This window comes from Trachurus trachurus, assembly GCF_905171665.1.
Source record: "Trachurus trachurus genome assembly, chromosome: 16".
Lineage (NCBI taxonomy): Eukaryota > Metazoa > Chordata > Actinopteri > Carangiformes > Carangidae > Trachurus > Trachurus trachurus.
Genome location: NC_139902.1, coordinates 28,207,265 through 28,224,774, shown reverse-complemented (window position 1 = coordinate 28,224,774; position 17,510 = coordinate 28,207,265). Strand labels below are relative to the sequence as shown.

At 41.7% G+C, this 17,510-nt stretch overlaps 1 protein-coding gene across 2 annotated transcripts in view; it reads left to right on the top strand.

Annotated features, from left to right (window-relative positions):
• Positions 1 to 1,064: 1,064 nt before the first annotated feature.
• Positions 1,065 to 17,510, top strand: part of LOC310999494 (aldehyde dehydrogenase, mitochondrial-like) — a 166,320-nt gene continuing 149,874 nt past the window's right edge. For both annotated transcript variants that reach the window (XR_014596051.1, XM_083989941.1), the window contains exons 1-10: positions 1,065 to 1,252; positions 4,061 to 4,165; positions 4,488 to 4,628; positions 5,476 to 5,555; positions 5,918 to 6,029; positions 7,969 to 8,097; positions 10,255 to 10,368; positions 14,538 to 14,640; positions 15,777 to 15,961; positions 17,110 to 17,274. Coding sequence is in view for 1 of the 2 variants with exons in the window: in XM_083989941.1 (XP_083846067.1) it covers positions 1,136 to 1,252; positions 4,061 to 4,165; positions 4,488 to 4,628; positions 5,476 to 5,555; positions 5,918 to 6,029; positions 7,969 to 8,097; positions 10,255 to 10,368; positions 14,538 to 14,640; positions 15,777 to 15,961; positions 17,110 to 17,274 (1,251 nt within the window). In the remaining variant the exon portion in view is untranslated. The remainder of the gene's footprint in view (positions 1,253 to 4,060; positions 4,166 to 4,487; positions 4,629 to 5,475; positions 5,556 to 5,917; positions 6,030 to 7,968; positions 8,098 to 10,254; positions 10,369 to 14,537; positions 14,641 to 15,776; positions 15,962 to 17,109; positions 17,275 to 17,510) is intronic.

The window sequence follows — 17,510 nt, the reverse complement described above, 5'->3', positions numbered from 1 at the left end:
CAACGGCCTATCGATAAATAAAACTGTGATGAATCTGATCTGATTTCCTGCTCGTTGACTGGTGTTTGCACACAAGTTAATAAATAATTGAAAAACATGATTAGATCAGTTTAATTCAGGTGTTTGTCGTCCCACACGTTTTGGAAAAAGCAAAATGTCTTAAAATTGATCTCTTTTTCTTACATTTAGACTTTGGCCACAAAATGATTTAACTTAAGGGTTGTAACAATCCATAGATCTATCTTTATGATCAACCAGTCAGTGGTCCAAAATAAAAAACATTGAACATGACTTCTTCTAAGATGTGCCCTTATTTTGGGTAACTAATTGTTAAATTCTAAAAATATTTAGTTTTGACACTAATTATTTTTTTTCTCTTTATTGAAGTATCATCAATTACAAACAATTAATGTGAACCAGTTTACAAGACTAAGGAAAAGAAAATAACAAAAAAAGAAACGAGAATAACAATGTGAGGGTCTTATTCCAGGAGGGTCAATAAATCCAAAAAGAAAAGATTTTTGTTTGTCATGTAAAACCAGGATTTTTTTTATTTTTTGTATAGCATGAGTTCAAATTCTTCCAAGTTTGAGACACTAATCAAAATGTGGCAACAACAACAAAAAAAGGTTTTTCCTTTAAATGTCTAGATGAGCTCAAGAATAGAAATGTCTGCTTATATTTTAGTAGCTTTTTATTATCTGGTATGAATGGAAGCGATTGTGTTCATGATCTAATCTCATATCGATCATTTCTAACTGGATGGACAGTTTGTGATAAGGAACTTGTAATCATTATCCATTAAATCGATATAATATCGGATCTTGATGAACACCTGTGGTTTACAGCTCTGGTTTAATGTTATTTTCAAACCAGTTTTCCTTAAATAAACCAGAGAATTAACTGTAAACAGTTAAGTTAGCATGCTAAAGATACAGCTCTGTGGTTGTACTGTTGTCGCCTAGCAACACAGAACTCTCGAGTCTCGACCTTTACGTAGTCCATGGACGTAGCGTGATGACGTCGTAGAGAATGTGGGCGGAGACTCCACTACCTCTCTGGCTGCACGTCGAGCTCCGCCTGGCCTGATCCACACGCAGACTTGACCGTGTGCTGTGCAGGAGGAAGAGGCATCATGCTCCGGACCGTGCTCCCCCGGGCCCTGCCCGCACTCAGCCGACTGTCGGCGTGTCGCTTCTCCGCCGCCGCGATCCCAGCACCGAGCACCGAGCCCGAGATCCACTACAACAAGGTAACTATAGGCTACAGCGTTAGTTTACTGCGATGCTCTCAGGTGCATGACATGCTGCTGCTGCTGCTGCTGCTGCTGCTGGAAACGGGCCAAGTGCGAAATCAACAAGTGTCTCTGTGTGTGTGTTGGATCACAAGAGTTCACAAGTCCTTGTCACTGTCAATGAGGAAACTTGTGGTGCGTTTACGGTCAGCCTGCAGCCTGCATGTTTACATTGAGGGATCCGGATTCCTCTTGTTGTGAAATCCTTTCCCAGGGGAGATAAAGTTTCACGTGGTTGTGGGCTGAGGTTATATAATCATTTACACTGAGTTCCTGTGATTTTATTTAACTTTTTGTTGAAACATGGAATAATGTCTAATGTAGCCTAATGGTCAATAAAGAGGTGCGTCCACACACAGGTGAGCTACCTTTGCACTATGACAAAGTTTATTTCCCATCAGGTAGTGATAAGAAAAAAATAGTTAACCCCTGCCCTGCATCTTTAAATATGGTCCAGTAATAAACAAATATAATCTGCTTCAACTAATCACACACAAATTGTGATTTTGCTTGTATTTAATTTGATAAACATTCACACTAGTGTAGGTTAGATAAAGTATAGAAACCAACCTCTCAGATAACAACTTATACAGAGTCACTAATTAGAGTCAGGAGGTTGCAGGACATGTGAAGTTCTGTCAATGTATAGATGAGAGCTACTGTAAAGGTTAGTGATACTCTGACCCATATAATCTGCTGCTGTGATCATGCCTTTGCAAAAAACAAACAAACATCTGCATGCATCTGGGAAGAGGAGGAAGTGTAGGCTAATTATGACGTTGGGGCTTCATCAAGGCGGAGAATGGATTTGTAACTTCATCCTACAGTACAGGATCGTGTCAGGATGTCTGTTTCCCAGCTTCAGTTTTTCTTGTGTAATCACTTTTTACTTGATGATGAAATATGTATTTCCTGGTTTGAGAGGTCGTTCGCCTTCTGTTGTACCGAGCAAAAACACAATCAGTGTTTTTATGTTGGTGGGCTGACATGAAATATTATCATTTCCTGTTTACTAAATTATCTTTTTATAAAAATACAATAATTGAATATATAATTTTCACTTTGTGTTGTTTCTGAATTGTTGTGGGTGGTTGTTGTTGTTGCAGCCACATCTTAACAGGATGTGGTGGATGATGACAACACTTTATTTAAAGATAACTACAACTCTGATGTCCTTTATCTTATAACAAGAGCTCACATTTACAGTTGCAAAATGATCAAACTTTATCGATCTGCAGGAGGAGTAAATGCCACTGTGACGACCCCTCCCGGCTCCTCCTATTTTTGTGTCTCACTCTGCTCTGTTTAGGTCTCTGGGCACTTGAAAATAAGAATTTTGTTCTTAATTTGCTTGCCTGAGTAAATAAAGGTTAAATAAAATAATAAATAAAGGTCTCTGGGAGAGTTGAGGGGTGGAGTCAGAGTTACCTGGCCAACCGGGTGTGGCCTCTGACGGGCATAAAAGGCCCGACTGCTCACACTCACCAATACAGCCTTTATCTTTGTTTTGTTTGCTGCTCACCATCCAACACACACACCACACACACAGCGTCCAAGCATCCATGGTCCAAGCATACACTACTGATCCTTCTCTTACTCCCACACAACATATAATACATTCACAAGTATTTCAGTTGCTTTTTGTTAAATAAATGGTCATGTCAGGGCCTAAAGCTGTGTGTTGCCTCCCTTCGTGTTGTCTGCCTTGAGCCGGGTCATGACAGCCACAGACAAATGAGGAAATAAATTATTGTTATTCATGTTTTTTTCTCCTGGGAAAATAGAAAATCTTTATAAGTTTATATATAACAGTCAAAGAAAAGATATTTAGTAGGGTTGCAACTAACGATTATTTTCATATCGATTAATCTGTAGATTATGTAGCTAAACGATTAATCGATTAGTTGTTTGGTCAATAAAATGTTGAAAAATGTTAAATGTCAATCAGTGTTTCTCAAACCACAAGATGACGTCCTCAAATGTCTTGTTTTGTCCGCAAACCAAAGAGAGACTCACTTGATTGTCATAAAGGAACAAAGACACCAGAAATATCAAGAAGATGAAAGATGAAATCAGAATCTGAATTTAATAATCGATTATTGTCCGATTAATAGATTAATTGTTGCTGTTCTAATATTTAGTCAAATATCCATATCCATATTTGTTCTCTCATCATATTTATTCTTATTCTAAAGTGCTTTTATTATTGTTATTTTTTTTATTGCTGGTACACAAAGCATTTCACTGCACATTGTACTCTGTATGATTGTGTACGTACGTGACAAATAAAATTTGAAAATATTCAAGTTAAAGTTGACACATCTTGTAACTCTCAGGGAATTCAAGTCAATTATAAAAGATAGGGAAATGAGCTCAATCGGATCTTGTGATTGCATTGTGTAATCATGTAATCCCACTCTTTGTTTTCCTGTAATGTGTGATCGTATTTTATTTGTGTCTTGTGTGTTTGGTATAACCCTTCTGCTTTTGTGCTGCCGTGGTCCTTCTTGGAAAAGAGGCTTTTAAATCTCAATATGTTTTTTTTTTACCTGGTTAAATAAAGGATTTACAGTTTACAGTGTTAAAGATCACCTCACTACATCCCCTCTCTCCACAAGCCGGGTCTCTAAATGATTCAAGGGTGTTAGTCCGATTTCCGTGATGCACCTGAATGCACCGTGTGTGTGTAAATTAGGGGCGTCTGTTCAGTGTCTTGCTCCAGATGTGTTTAAACTTTCTCAAGTGGTTTGTCTTTCTATTTTCCAGCTGTTCATCAACAACAAGTGGCAGGACGCGACGAGCGGGAAATCCTTCCCCACCATCAACCCAGCGACCGGCGAGGTCATCTGTCAGGTCGCAGAGGCCGATGCGGTGAGAGGGGGGGATCTGGGGGCATCTGGGGGGGTAACATTGATCAGAAGTGGCATTAATGGATGAAGACAATCGTACTGTTCCTTTAAAAACCAGTGTTGTTGTGTCTCAGTTTTCAGTTTAATTTATTGACAAGGGACAATGTACATTAATAAAACATTGTAAAAAAACAAATGTAAATGCACCCGAGTTAGTTATTTTACCTCATTGTTGCTTTTTTTAAGGCAACCTTAAAAAAAGCAACAATGAGGTAAAATACCAAAGACCAAAGGACCAAGGACACATTCAATTCACATTAATAAATATACATTTGTGTCTCCAGGCCGACGTGGACAAGGCAGTGAAGGCAGCACGCGACGCCTTCAGGTTCGGGTCACCGTGGCGACGGATGGACGCCTCTCATCGCGGCCTGCTGCTCAACCGACTGGCCGACGCCATCGAGAGGGACTCCGCTTACCTCGCCGTGAGTCGTCATTAACAAAAACTCAATCAGGTTCCTTCTTATTCGTATGACGTCATTGCTGCACCTGTCGTCTCTTCTGCTTCTTATTAATAGTTTGTTAAAGGGATAGTTCAACATTTTTGGCAAATTGGCCCATTGCCATAATCCCTATAGTTTTAGGAGTAGGTTTGTTACCTTTATTTGCCGGTGCAAGCTATTTTTAGAACGGCGGAGCAGAGCCGTGAGCTGCTCAGAGCTACGCTACAGAGGCTCATGGGATTTCTTGGTTTCCCTCATCAAACTCATCAAATACACAATCCAACAACTCCACAACGCTCTGGTGGACAAGTTGTGACCTGCACATTCACCACGCTATGAGATAATAACACAACGTTACCAGACAGAGTTGTTGAGGGAAATTCATGCAAAACTGCTGATGCACGATTCTGTCGGGGGCAGTTTTTCATCAAGCAGTCTCTGCATTTCCCTCTAAAACAACTCTGTCTGGTAACGTTGTGTTATTATCTCATAGCTTGGTGAATGTGCAGGTCACAACTTGTCCACCAGAGCGTTTTGGAGTTGTTGGATTGTGTATTTGATGAGTTTGATGAGAGAAACCAAGAAATCCCATGAGCCTCTGTAGCGTAGCTCTGAGCAGTTCACGGCTCTGCTCCGCCGTTCTAAAAATAACTTGCACCGACAATTAAAGGTAACGAACCTACTGCTAAGACTATAGGGATTATGGCAATGGGCCAGTTTGCCAAAAATGTTGAACTATCCCTTTAATGTTTGTCGCCCTGAACGCATCACGTCATGATGTTGTTTCTGTAACTTTATGTGCAAACTGTTGTTGTTCTTGTTGCCTCAGGAGCTGGAGACTCTGGACAACGGGAAGCCGTACGCCATCTCCTACACCGTGGATCTGCCCAACGTCGTCAAATGTCTCAGGTAAGGTGTCACCATGGTTACAGTGAAGGTTATTATTATTATTATTATTATTATTAGCTGTGACCCAGTTCAGGGGCCAAGTCCTTCAGAGTTGTCATAACAACACGTGCTGCTGCTGCCTGCAATGAATCCTGGGATACGTTGTCAGGGCAGTAAAACAAGGACACACCTTGGAATAATAAACCAAAGCTCATTAGACCGGTTTAATTCCCTGATTAATGAGCTGCGAGTTTGTTTTTTGTATTTTTTGATCATTTTCGATCAATATTTAAACTGTTATGTCTGATTGTCCCTGAATGCATCTTGTATTCTGGTGTTTTAAAGCAGCTGTGTTGTGTTGTGTTGTGTTGTGTTGCGTTCAGGTACTACGCAGGCTGGGCGGACAAATGGGAGGGAAAGACCATCCCCATCGATGGAGATTATTTCTGCTACACCAGACATGAACCCATCGGAGTGTGTGGACAGATCATACCGGTGAGCGTCGTGTGTGTGTGTGTGTGTGTGTGTGTGTGTGTGTGTGTGTGTGTGTCGAGCTTTTCTTAATTACTACACAAAGGATTTAGACCGATAAAACTTTTATCAGATACATAGAGGCAGAGGCAGAGAAGCTAGATCGCTCAGATGTGCCAGGGGGATTTCAAAATAAAAGCACATCTCACAAATTGTTAATATGTATCAATGTCCGATCAATTTTTTTTTTCCCATCCTTAGATCAATACTGTTGAGACTCGATCATTGCATCATTATATGTATCGTTATTACCCCCCGATTAAAGCTCATCGCCTTGCTTCAGCGTTAAAGCCGATCACCGTATGTTGTGGGAAAGTGGGAATTTCAAAATAAAGGAGCAACTTACAAAATATTCGACCCTCATAAATGAATTCACTTAGTAGAGGAATGAAATAGAATAAGATAGAATAATAAATATTTTATTTTCTACCATTTGCATGCAAAAGGCTGGAATTTGTGTTTGGATTCATGTGCAGAAAATTAGGTAGTTAAGTTTATATTTAATTTAATTTAATTTAATGAATCAGACTGCGCAAAGGTGTCCAGTGTTCATGGCTTTAAATTAATCACTATTTTTTTATTTATTTTTTTATTTAAATGACATAAAACTCAGACTGGAGCAGCTCTACAGACCAGTTAGTGAAACCAGCTCCTGTGTAATCAGATCATACAGGTCACATCTGTCAGCTGGGTGGATGTGATGTTGGCGAAAAGATTTATTTCAACATATTTCAAGAACAAACATGTTTTTTTTGTATTTTTTTCATGTTGCCAGTGAGTTACAGTTAAAAAAAGTGTTATCTCCTCCACATGTTGCACTGGGCTCATTGTTTTTGGGCAGCGAGCCACTGATATCAAGAGTTCAGGAGGAGGACGAGGTTGTTTAAGGTCGTGTGTCATTTTAAACCAGGGAGTGTGGGAAACGGTCCAGTTCACAAAGATAGAAGAGGGAGTGCAGCCGCCGCGGCAACAGGAGGGAGAGAGAGAGAAAAGAAACATGGTGGTTTAATAAAAAACAGTGACAGTGTGTCAGTTGAAATAAAAATAAAAAAGCTTTTAAAGACTCAGTAGAAACAAAAACACCACACAGCAGTTACAGGAAGTTACTTTAACTCTGAATCGAAACTAACAAAGTTGTATATATAAGTACTTGAAAGCAGCACTTCAGTGAAGTGTCTCACCAGTATAAAAGTCTATTCAAAGTAATATTCTGTTTATATTGGATGAATTGCTTCCACTTGGTAAAACCATAACATTCATGTCTCCCACTGTACAGCTTCTTTAATATTTAAAATTCAAAGACGTTTTCAAGCACCAAACTCCACATATTTACATATTTACATTTGGTTTAAGAGACTTTTAATCCTGTAAGAATCAACCCAACATATTTAAAGTATTTATTCTTCTACTTATTCTTTATCTGCTCCTTCTTCTACTCCTTATCATTCTTCTTCCACTCCTTCTCTTTCTACTCCTTCTTTTTCTCCTCCTTCTTCTCCTTTTCCTTCCTCTACTCCTTCTTTTTCTACTCCTTGTCTTTCTTTTTATTCTTCTACTCCTGTTCCTTCCTCTTTTACTCCTTTTTCTCCTCCTTTTCTTTCTTCTACTCCTTATTTTTCTACTCCTTTTCTTTCCTCTTCTCTTCCTCCTTCTCCTCCTCCACCTTTTCCTTCCTCTTTCTTCTAGTTAAGGCGCTTAACTAAAAAAACAACGTTACGTAACCGACTCAAACTGATCTGAAATCTGATTCACTGACCTTTATTTTGAAGGAACGATAATGAAGCAGCTCGGGGGGGAAACGTGTCTCAGTGGAGTAGAAGTGAAAGTTTCCAGATACGTGATGATTCGGTACAGAGACAAAGTTGTTGTGTATTTTAACCTCTTTTTCGTCGTCTCTCTGCAGTGGAACTTCCCTCTGCTGATGCAGGCCTGGAAGCTGGGACCGGCTTTGGCCACGGGCAACACGGTGGTGATGAAGGTGGCGGAGCAGACGCCGCTCACCGCGCTCTACGTGGCCAGTCTCATCGCAGAGGTACGCCGCGCTGCCAAAGATACTCTATTTACCAAGATACCCCATGAGAGGCTGCTCCAATGATAGACCAGAGCGGCATTTTTATGCAAATGAGAATGACTGATGCATCCTGGGTAATTTAGGGGCAGCACCCGGCATTTTTAAATTGCACTCAGTGGCCTTTTGTGTTTTGATGGAGTGTAGACTAACTAACAATTAATCTGAATGTTTAATTTTTTGTTTCTTTTGTAGCACTATGTCTCATAATTATTTTGACACCCTCTTTGAAACCCACCGTTCACGCTATCTTGAAAAATTACAATTAATTAATCTACCGGTATGCTCATTTAGCCTCCCACAATGATCAATGACCCCACACAGTGGCCAGAAATGTCTTACCCAGACATCTACACATATTTGGTCGAATCACCGGGTAGGTTTTGGCTCAGTGTTGTCTGTAAATAGCCTGTTAATAGCCAACTTTTTGTTAGTTAGTTTGTCAAGCCAGTCAGGCTGAACTTTTCAATGGAGGGATCCCGGGCGCTGCCCCTAAATTACCCAGGATGCATCAGTCATTCTCATTTGCATAAAAATGCCGCTCTGGTCTATAGAAATGGTGACACTTCCTGTCTCTCTAAGTGGGCGTGGCCAACCGTCACCACCTCATCTGTGATCGTGTGTGTGGATTTATACAATTTGTAGGTAGATGAAAGTGAGATGTTTATATTTTCTTATGATAACATTAAATATTTACACTACTAACAGTAATATTTAGCATGACGAAAATGATTTAAATAATTTTCACGGGAGTTTGCGGCCGTTTGTTTGACGTTGCCTAGGAGATCTGTGCCAAATCTCGCGAGAGTGTGTCGTAGAGACGGAGACAGGTCTGGAACAAAGTGGATTTTCAATCAATCAATATCAATCAATATCCTTTATTTAACCAGGTAAAAAACTCATTGAGGTTTAAAAACCTCTTTTCCAATCGTGACCTGGCCAAGACGACAGCACACAACAGCTCAGTTGCACATCACACACACGACTCAAATTAAATACAATCACACATTTCAGGAAAACATGATTAAACAACACAATCACACAGTCCGATTGAGCTCAATTCTCTGTCTATTATAATTGACCTGAATTCACCCAGAGTTACAAGATGTGTCAGTTTCAAGTCCTTCTATCTGCACATTGTTTCAGGTCGACGGGGCTGAAAATTTAAAAGACTTTTTGCCAAGTTCCGTTCTCACTTTCTGGACCTGCATCTGTATAATGTCCAGAGAACGCAGGCCATATTGGCTGAGGTTTCTACACATGTGTACACACAAATATGTAGGCAAAAGTCCAAGAATAGATTTATAAATAAAAGTCAGCCAATGAGAGAGTCTACGGACATACAAAGATGGACAATGTGCAACGGCATATAAGGAACAGTGATGTACACAGTAGTTGCAACCAGTAATAAAACGCAAAGCACAGTGATATACAGTATCCAGTTTCTTTAAAAACTGATCAGGTGCGTTCATAAAAAGCAGGTCTCCGTAGTCCAACAAGGGTAAAAAAGTTGAGTTGATCAAGTGTTTTCTGACTTGCAACGAAAAACATGATTTATTCCTAAAAAAGAACCCTAATTTCAGTTTCAGTTTAGAAACGAGTTTGCAGTTTAAAGGACAGTTTCTCATCAATTAAAATGCCTAGGTATTTATAGGATGTGACCATTTCAATTTCAACCCCATGAACAGTTGACAAATTTGGAAGGTCAGATGGAAGCTGCTTGCCATTTGAAAATAGCATGGTCTTTGATTTATCGGCATCAGCATGTTTTTCTCCTGATGTGTCCGTCTGAAAATTGCCATTTTCGTGTCAAAATGTTCAGAAGAGATGTGGCTTGTGAAAAATTTGTTCAAAATTTACTTCAGTGACTGTGGGGAGAAAGACCCGACCATAATCTGTGTTTACGTTAAATTTTCCCATTGGAGTCGATACACTCAAGGCTGCTGCTAGTCTCCTAGGCCGTGCAGAAGCCCACGTGACATGCATACAGGAAGCGTACTCGTTATGGGGGGTCTTGGTTTAAAAACCGTCTTTGGCGCTGCTCAGGTGTTTACAAATCAATAAAGTTCTGTGATACAAAATCAAAAGGAGTGACACATGTTGTTGTTGTTGTGTTTGCAGGTGGGGTTCCCTGAAGGCGTCGTGAACATCCTGCCCGGCATGGGGCCGTCAGCTGGAGCCGCCATCGCAAAGCACATGGACGTCGACAAGGTTGCCTTCACTGGCTCCACGGAGGTAGGAAATCAGACGTTCGACCGACTGAGTCAGACTGGAGGAGGAAAAAAAATACAGAAATAATCACAACTAAAGAAGATTTTCTGGTTCTGTTTGGCTTTGCATTCGAGGTCCCTGAACGCACCGTCAGTCAGTCGGTCTGTTGACACGACCTGTTGTAACCTGGTTACCGTCGTATCTGTTGACAGGTGAACGGTCCACAGGCCGCGTTCACTTTACCTTTTACAGCGCAGTTCAGAGGTCAGAGTTCGTTTTTTTCTCCACAGAGTCCACACCTCGACGCCTCGGTCCGTGTCCCTGAAGGAGCCGGCGTTTCTCTCTGCAGCTTCAGTTGTGTAACGATTCATAGTCACATGCGCCTGTGTTAACCTTTACTGAGCCCTATTCTGACCGTTTTTGAATATTTTAAATTTTTGCTTTATATAGGCTACAGGGATGCAAACATCGCGCCGAAACTCGCTTTTTTCATGACTAATTAGGTGACTTGTGTGAATCGTTCAGATCCGAAGAGTTTTTGTTTTTGAGAGGGGGGGGGGGTCTCAGCGTCTCAGCTGGGGTCAGTAAAATGTTTTTCTAACAGGCTGACAGTTAGCCTGGTTGGCACGACTTTCCAATGTTGATACTCAGCATTGGGTCTGGCCAAGACGTTAAGAGAATCCATTTCTCAAAGCGCATCCTTCAAACCTGGTTTACCCGCCCCCCTCAAATGCCTCAGTCTGCTATTGGTCGAAGCCAGAATAGGCGGTGTCGAAGCTTAAACCAATCACACCGCTCTTGTCCGCTGCTCCATGCTGCTGTTTACAATGAGGTTCCGGTCGCTGCTCTACTGCAACACGCCTCTACCCAGAGCCGTTGGAGAGGCTCGACGTTGATTGGCTCTCGAAAAAGAGGGTGGAGTTCCCGAAAATTCGGGAGACAGAAATCCAGTTAATAGCACGGTTGGCCAGACTAGAAGTCAGCAGCGCTTTTGCGAGGCGTGACGTCACTAGTGTGGGCGCGACCAGGCTAGCTGACAGTGACAATCACGTGAAACTGAGGCGAACTCATTCATGGTTGTCTCTGGTTTAGACTGATGACAGCCGACCTCCAATGTAGACGCGCGACGTGCGCGCTCGTTACCCAAAGCGGCGCGTATCCGCGTGCAGTCGGTGCGACGGTGACGCCGTTTTTCCCCCGTGCATGTCCGTTGCTGTGTCAGGCAGGTGTCTCCCACGGAGCTCTGCCCCGTTTCAGAGGTGAAGGATCGAGAGACGTCGCCTCCGCAATGTAGAATGTGTTCAATTAAAGTGAAACTAACACATTATATAGGCTACGTATGTCCATTACACACTGAATGGAACATCCCATGTCTTTTATTTATTCAGTTTATTTTAATAGTAGCCTAATAATTATGACTAACATTCAGTGAAGACCTAAAATTCAGTATCTCCAGTATCTTAATCTTAAAAAGTCTAAAATTTGAAAATCTAAATTTTAGGCCTTAAAATGTCTTAAATTTGTTGAATTATTGTGTTCAAGTCTTAAATAATTTTAGACAGGTCTTAAATTTTCTTATGCCCACCATGGGCGAGCATTTCACTCGCATTTGCCCCTAAAAAAAAAATACATGTGTGAACCGGGAGAATCACAAAAAAGAAAGAGCACAACCTGCGATTGGTCAAAAACTACAAATCCCACAATTCTCTGCCTCAACAATAACAGTAGTTAGTGTAAGTAAGGCAGAGTGGAGCTGTAGGTGAAAAGAGGAAACAACGCCACGTCTGGTCCTGTTCTATGTTGTTCGTTCACACCTTCACCGTTTATTCGTTACGTCCGCGGTGTAAAAGGCCGTGACGCAAAGACGCGATTAGGCGCGAGACGCGGTAGACGCGACTTTTTTTTTTTTGCGACGCTACACCCGATTCTTTTATGGCGACGGGACCCTCGCGTCTTCGTCTATTTCATCGTGTTTGGTGGGAAGACCCAAAGGGGCTTCCCACTCAAACACGAGGAACGCTTTTTTTTCGCGCGAGCTTTTACGCGCAACCAAACGCGAGATACGCGAGAAATGCGATTTATCGCTCGTTGACTCGTGTCAAAAAAAAATTCACGAGCCCGCCAACAACTTTTTTTTTTTTTTTTCAAAGGAGGTTCAACTGGACTTAGTTATTTGTCTAGGAAGACGTTTCACCTCTCATCCATGAGGCTTCATCAGTTCATGTAGCATCTGACCAGGCTGGGACTGGTCCAACTATCTGGTGTGGAGACTCAGTATAAGTCCAGTTGCTTTCGATTTAACCTCCTTTGAAATACTATGACCTGGACAAATGAGAATATGCACAGGCCTACAACAACATTTCTGCTCTCACCAACCATGGTTGAGGTCACAACGCTGCGCTGTAGCCGCTCTGGAAGTCCGAGACACTGAGGCCAAACGCCGCCGTCGCTTCTGGGGAGTTCCGGGCTGATGAGCTACAGAGACTTTAGAGTCAAAGAGGAGCAGAGCGTCGCTGTGTCGGACTGTTTGTTTGGATTTAATGAAGAAGCTGCACAGAGTCAGGTGAGCAGAAGAAGCTGCCCCCCCCCCCCCCCCCCCCCCCCCCCCCCCACCGTGGAGCCGCTGCTGTCTCACAGCCGCCACCGACCCCTAGAATAAAACACCACCGACCCCTAGAATAAAACACCACTAAGCCGTGGACGTCGCTGCGTGGATAAAATGCTGACGACCAAAACAGCCGCCACCAGGTCACTGACTGGAGAGTTTTAAAGTCGGCACATGAACGCAGCTCAGACCGGCCGGTGCCTCAGCGCGGTGATCAGCAGGACGCTATAGCCTACCCAGTACCGGACAGCTCAGTACAGAGGGGGGGGGGGGGAGGGCGATAACATGACGCACAGTATACTGTTATGAGACACATTATGCATCCCAACTGTCTTTTTTTTAGAGGATTTTTTTTTTTTTTTACCAAGAATGCGCCCAAAAAAATCATGATCCAGGGGCCAAAATTGGAAACAAAATATATTTTTAATCATAATTCTCATTATTCTCCTGATGTCGGTTTAATGTAAACAGATTGCGCTGATATGCGTCATGTGACAGCGGGGCAGAGCTGCAGCTGCTGTGCTGTGATGGACCTGATCAGACTGGTGGTGGTCCACAGTCAATCAGTCCCAGATCCTCCACCGTCAGCAGATCCCCCGAAAGCCCCCGCAAATAATACATCGACAAGAAGTTAAGTGGCAAGTTGCACCTTTTCGTCGGCTTATTATTTGCGGATTTTTTTTTATAGCCTATATAACTTAACTGCAATATCATTAAAGCGGCGCGTATCCGCGTGCAGTCGGTGCGACGGCGCCGCCGTTTTCCCCCCCGTGCATGTCCGTTGCTGTGTCAGGCAGGTGTCTCCCACGGAGCTCTGCCCCGTTTCAGAGGTGAAGGAGAGACGTCGCCTCCGCGATGTAGAATGTGTTCAATTAAAGTCAAACTAACACATTATATAGGCCTATATGTCCATTACACACTGAATGACACATCCCATGTCTTTATTTCTTCAGTTTATTTTAATAGTAATAATTATGACTAACATTCAGTGAAGACCTAAAAATCAGTATCTCCAAAATTGAAATATTGCAATGGTTTTTATTTTTTTAAAGCATTTTTAATCTAGAAATGTTGGCCTTCTGAAAACTATGTCCATCTATATGCACTCAATACTTGGTTGGGGTTGAACTACTGGAAACTGACTTTTCTGTGATATTGTTAATGGTGAGACACACCTGACCTATATGATCTGATTTTTTTTTTTTTTACTTTTACCTACTGATATCTTATCAACATATTGGGCCCAAAAATAGACAAATAACCATGTGGAGTAGTATCAGGGGATTAGACCAGTTTTCTGTTTTGTAAAATGACAAAAAAAATTACGAATATATTACCCTTTCCACTTTATGCTTGGATAAATATGTTTGTAAGATCAAATTAAAACGATCATATTTCCGGTTTTACATGATCTATCAAATCTGCACTTTCCAGTGAAGTTGACAGCAACGCTCCAGGTGACCGAGTGTTTTTGTCTCTTTACACAAGTGTGAGAGAGATGGAAAAGAAAAAGAGGCACTGACATGTTTTTAAATATCCAGTATGATATTTGAACTGAACTGATTGAATAACTGTGTGTGTGTGTCAGGTGGGTCACCTGATCCAGCAGGCGTCCGGCACCAGTAACCTGAAGAAGGTCACTCTGGAGCTGGGAGGGAAGAGTCCCAACATCGTCCTGTCTGACGCCAACAGTATGTTCTCTCTGTCTCTGTCTCTGTGTGTCTGTGTTACGTATATAAAATACATTCAGCTGTGTGGTGTGTGGTGGTAACTTGACTGAATCATTTAAAAACTCAACATCTTCTGCAAATCCCACATAGAGATCAGTAGGTGCAGAAAAATGAAGAATTAAGACCTGCAGTTCCTCTAACGACCACTAGGAGTCTTGGCCCCAAAAACAAATTAACCCCAATCAACTTGCATAGAAATAAACATGTTTACAGCTGATTTCCTCCTTCATGATGACTGTGTTAGAGTGGATTTTGATTTAAAACTTTCCTGTTTTATATTTTTTAAAGGCTTTAAAGGTGCAGGAAAAATTAAGAATTAAAAAAAAGTACAGTTCCTATAACGGCCACTAGAAGTTTTTGCTCCAAAAGCAAATTAATCCTCACCAATTTGCATAGAAAAAAACATGTTTACAGCTGAATTTGGCCTCTGCAGCTGATTTCCTCCTTCATGATGACTGTGTTTGAGTGGATTTTGATATAAACGTTCCTGCTTTATATTTTTTTAAAGGCTTAAAGGCACAGAAAAATGAATAATAATAAAAAAAAAAGTGTAGTTCCTATAACGCCCACTAGGAGTTTTGGCTCAAAAACAAATTATCCAATAGAAATTATCATGTTTACAGCCTGATATAGCTTTTGCAGCTGATTTTCTCCTTCATGAGTAGATTTTGATTGAAAAACTTTCCTGTTTTATATATTTTTTTAAAGGCTTAAAGTTCAGTAAAACCTTTGAGCAGCAGGTGAGTGAGTGTGTTTAGCTGAAACCAGCATGCATCAAAGTCTTCTTAGCTCCATTTACACGACCCAAAGTCCTTCGATGCTACGTTCACGTTCATTTACAGTCACAGTCTTGCATCCTGCAACTTGAGTTCAATGCACTTGACTTATTACTACAGCAGAGTGTGTGTGTGTGCAGAGGGTGCAGCTGCGTGTCCTAACACTGTTATCTGCTGCACCTGTGAACACACCTCACACTCACACACCCTGACCCTCATGTCCACACTTGATATTATTAAACCTCCATGACTCACAGAGGTTATTATTATTATTTTTATTATTATAATTGAGTATTTTCTGTCTCTGTCTCCGTCGGTTAGTGGAAGACGCCGTGGAGCAGTCGCACTTCGCTCTGTTCTTCAACCAGGGCCAGTGCTGCTGCGCCGGCTCTCGTACGTACGTCCAGGCCGACATCTACGACGAGTTCCTGGAGCGCAGCGTGGAGCGGGCGAAGAATCGAGTGGTCGGAGATCCGTTCAACCTGAACACCGAGCAGGGGCCTCAGGTAACACACACACACATAAACACACTACGTTCAGACTGCAGGCAAAAGTGGCCCAAATCAGTGTGAACACTCAAATCTGACCCAGATTCGACTTTTTTCCAATGCAACCCCAGTGTGAACAGCTGAGGCGGATTTGATGCAACTTTTACTTCACTTTACAATGTTTATACTCTAGGTTTTGTTTGGAGAAGCAGCAGCAGGACCACACACACACACACACACACAGAGCAATAAAAAAATGGTTGATAATGTGAGGAGCAGCGGCGTGTGTGTGTTTACCGACAACAGAACAGCTGTAGTGAGAGCGTGAGCGCTGAAGGAGAGGAGATTATAAATTAAAAAAGGACACGTGGTGTTAAACTTTGGGTTGTAATAACCTTGTTGACTGTGTGTTTTTTATCACGTACCTGTGTTTACTCTACAGTAGCTTCCTGGGTAGACCACCTTACTAGTCGACTGTCGAGCTCGGGACTGTTTCCATCAACAAAGACAAAAAAATGCGTGGAAAGCATGGATTTAGGAGGAAAAAATGATTTTGGAAGGGGAAAAAGAAGTTATATTCATATTGATGCTTTTTTCCCATCCAAAATCATTTTTTTCCATTTGTAGTGATATTTTGAGCAGTATATAGAGGCCAAAGTCGCGGTTAGAAGTTACTTCGCTGTTAAACTACAGTATAGCGCAGCTAGCAGGAGGTAAATTCATGCAAAACCGAAAAAAAAACCTCTATAACAACTCTGTCTGGTAACGTTGTGTTATTATCTCATAGCGTGGTGAATGTGCAGGTCACAACTTGTCCACCAGAGCGTTGTGGAGTTGTTGGATTGTGTATTTGATGAGTTTGATGAGGGAAACCAAGAAATCCCATTAGCCTCCATAGCGTAGCTCTGAGCAGCTCACGGCTCTGCTCCTCCGTTCTAAAAATAGCCTGCACCGACAATTAAAGGTAACAAACCTACTGCTATGACTATAGGGATTATGGCAATGGGCCAATTTGCCAAAATGTTGAACTACCCCTTTAAGGACAAACATTTACAATGATTGAAAAAAAAAACTTTAAAGCAAGGAAATCGAACAAATTAACAATAAAGACATGAACAGATGTGTTGTCACTTCACTGATTGATCGATTGATTGATCCCCCGTCAGGTCGACCAGGAGCAGTTCAATAAGATCCTGGGCTACATCAGCAGCGGCAAGAGAGAGGGAGCGAAGCTGATGTGTGGCGGCGGCGTGGCTGCAGACCGAGGTTACTTCATCCAGCCGACCGTGTTCGGAGACGTCCAGGACAACATGACCATCGCCAGGGAGGAGGTGGGACACACACGGACACACACACCGTTCAATATATATTGATCAGTTTAAAAGACTGATATGTTTCCTCTTTATGAATGAATTTACTGTGTCGTAATAACTGTGAAAAGAAGGTGTGGAAAAAGAGGTTGCCACAATTATGTGATAAAGAATAAATATAAAGAATTAAAAAATATGGTAACACTTTATAATAAGTACACACTATTAAGCATTAGTTAAGCTTTAAATACTGAATT